This window comes from Rhincodon typus, unplaced genomic scaffold (genome assembly GCF_021869965.1).
Source record: "Rhincodon typus isolate 14 unplaced genomic scaffold, sRhiTyp1.1 hic_rhity00003148, whole genome shotgun sequence".
NCBI lineage: Eukaryota > Metazoa > Chordata > Chondrichthyes > Orectolobiformes > Rhincodontidae > Rhincodon > Rhincodon typus.
This window is the reverse complement of record NW_025968786.1, coordinates 14,653-17,368: the sequence shown is the minus strand read 5'-3', so window position 1 is coordinate 17,368 and position 2,716 is coordinate 14,653. Positions and strand designations below refer to the sequence as shown.

General features: G+C 51.3%; 1 protein-coding gene across 1 annotated transcript in view; it reads right to left on the bottom strand.

Moving 5' to 3' along the window:
• Positions 1–2,716, bottom strand: part of LOC125481694 (HHIP-like protein 1) — a 12,271-nt gene that overhangs the window by 2,710 nt on the left and 6,845 nt on the right. The window contains exon 4 of the mRNA XM_048593573.1: positions 2,310–2,638. Within this exon, the coding sequence (XP_048449530.1) occupies positions 2,310–2,638 (329 nt within the window). The remainder of the gene's footprint in view (positions 1–2,309; positions 2,639–2,716) is intronic.

The window sequence follows — 2,716 nt, the reverse complement described above, 5'->3', positions numbered from 1 at the left end:
TTGCACATTCTTCCTGTGTCTGTGCGGGTTTCCTCCGGGTGCTCCAGTTTTCTCCCACAGACCAAAGATGTGCAGGTTAAATGGATTGGCCATGCTAAATTATCCATAGTCCCCAGGGATGTTTAGGTTAAGGGAATGGGTCTGGGTGGGATGCTGTGTGGACTTGTTGGGCCACAGGGTCTGTTTCCACACTGTAGGGATTCTACGATATCCTATCTGCCATTTCTTTGCCCACTGTCCTTGTGTTTCTCAGGCCCCCTGTGGCCTTTCTCAGCCCAGGCTACACCCAAAGCTGACTCAGACACCTCTCTCGCTGGCTGTACAGTCCTCCTTTATAAAGCACAACTTGTGCATGGAAAGCAGGCATTGCTGGTAAGGCCACTTGTCCTCTAAACTGAGTGGCTCACTTAGCCATTTCAGAGGGCAGTTAAATATCAACCACATTGCTGTTGGTCTGGAGTCACGTGTAGGCCCAGACCAGCATGGACAAGAAGGACCTTAGTGTGCCAGATAGAGTTTAACAACAAGCAGGATTAGGCTATTGAGTTGGACGATCAGCCATGATTGTGATGAATGGTGGAGCAGGCTCGAAGGGCCGAATGGCCTCCTCCTGCTCCTATCTTGTATGTTAATGGTTACAGTAGTTCTCAGGGTTAATGGGATCCAAGAGTACAGGGAGAAAGGGGGAGCAGGCTACCGAGTAGGATGACCATTTCTCAACTCTCAGAGATCTACAGCACAGAGAAAGGCCCTTCGGCCCATTGTATCCATGCCAGTCAAAAACAACTACCGATTCTAATCCCATTTTCCAGCACTTGGCCCCCAGCCTTACACACCTTGGCAATGCAAGTGCATATCTAAATACTTCTTCAATGTTATGAGGGCTTCTGCCTCTCCCACCCTTACTGGCAGGGAGTTCCATTATCATATGGAATGGTGGAACAGGCTTAAAGGGCTGAATGGCCTACTCTGTGTTCCATGGAGGCTAGCTTTACATTCCAGATTTTCAATGATTCAGATTTCACCATCAGCCATAGTGGGGTTTGAACCCACATCGTCAGGGCATTAGCCCAGGTCTCTGGATTTCTAACAGCGGTCTCTGTTTCCAGCCGTACAGGCCTCTGAGATCCATGTGCAGCAGTGACCCCTAGAGGTAGCAGTCAATGCTGCAACCGCCATGATCAGAAACCTGGGGTAACCGCACAGCTTAAAGGGAGCATTGATTCATAGACCAGTGACAATACCACTGTGTGACTGCCTCCCCTAGAGTGTCTGTGTGAGTGTGTGTGTGTGCGAGAGTGTGTGTGTGCGAAAGTGTGTGTGCGAGAGTGTGTGTGTGTGAGTGTGTGTGTGAGTGTGTGTGTGTGTGAGTGTGTGTGTGCGAGAGTGTGTGTGTGTGCGAGAGTGTGTGTGCGTGCGAGAGTGTGTGTGTGCGTGTGAGAGTGTGTGTGAGTGTGTGCGCGTGAATGTGTGTGTGTGTGAGAGTGTGTGTGAGTGTGTGAGTGAGTGTGTGTGAGAGGGTGAGTGTGTGTGTGTGAGTGTGTATGTGAGTGAGTGTGTGAGAGGGTGAGTGTGAGTGTGTGTGTGTTTGTGTTTGTGTGAATGTGAGTGAGTGTGTGAGTGAGTGTGTGAGTGTGAGTATATGTGTGTGAGTGTGAGTGTGAGTGTGAGTGTGAGTGTGTGAGTGTGAGTGAGTTTGTGTTTGTGAGTGAGTGTGAGTGTATGAGTGTGAGTGAGTGTGTGTTTGTGTTTGAGAGTGAGTGTGTGAGCTCGTGTGTGTGAGTGTGAGTGAGTGAGTGTGAGTGAGTGTGTGTGTGTTTGTGTGTGTGTGAGTGAGTGTGTGTGTGTGAGTGAGTGTGAGTGTGTGTGTGAGAGAGTATGTGTAAGTGTGAGTGAGTGTGAATGTGTGAGTGTGAGTGTGTGTGTGTGACTGAGAGTGAGTTTGAATATGTGTGTGTGAGTGAGTGTGAATATGTGTGAGTGTGTGTGTGAGAGTGAGTGTGAGTGTGAGTGAGTGTGAGTGAGTGTGAGAGTGTGTTTGTGTGAGTGAGTGTGAGAGTGTGAGTGAGTGTGTGTGTGAGTATGTGTGTGTGGGTGTGTGTGAGAGTGTGTGTGTGTGTGTGAGTGAGTGTGAATATGTGTGAGTGTGTGAGTGACAGTGAGAGAGTGTGTGTGTGTTTGAGTGAGTGTGTGAGAGTGTGTGTGTGTGTGAGTGAGTGTGTGTGAGTGTGTTTGTATGAGTGTGTGAGTGTGTGTGTGTGTGAGAGTGAGTGTGCGGTCACTGTGACACACTGGGGAGTGGCACTCACTGAGAGACGAGTTGGAGCAGAGTTTCTTGTCATAGCAGGAGAATCCCTCCCTCGCTCTCCAGCCGTAGTTCCCCCCTCTCTGGATAATGTCCACCTCCTCAAACTTGTTCTGGCCCACATCGCCACAGAAGAGGCGCCCCCTTCCCGCTCCGGTTACTGCGTCGCCCCGGTCCACCGAGCACCTCCACATGTTCCTCACTCCGTAGGCGTAGACCTCGGGGCGCGCCGCCCTCTCCCGCACAAATGGATTGTCGGCCGGGATCCGGTATGGGGGCCCAGCGTCGTTGTGGTTAACGTCAATACGCAACACCTTCCCCAACAGGGACGACCTGGGGTTGGAGGGAGGGGGGTCGGTGGGGAGATGGGGAGAGGTGGAGGGGGTGGGGAAGAGGGAGAGACGGGGAGGA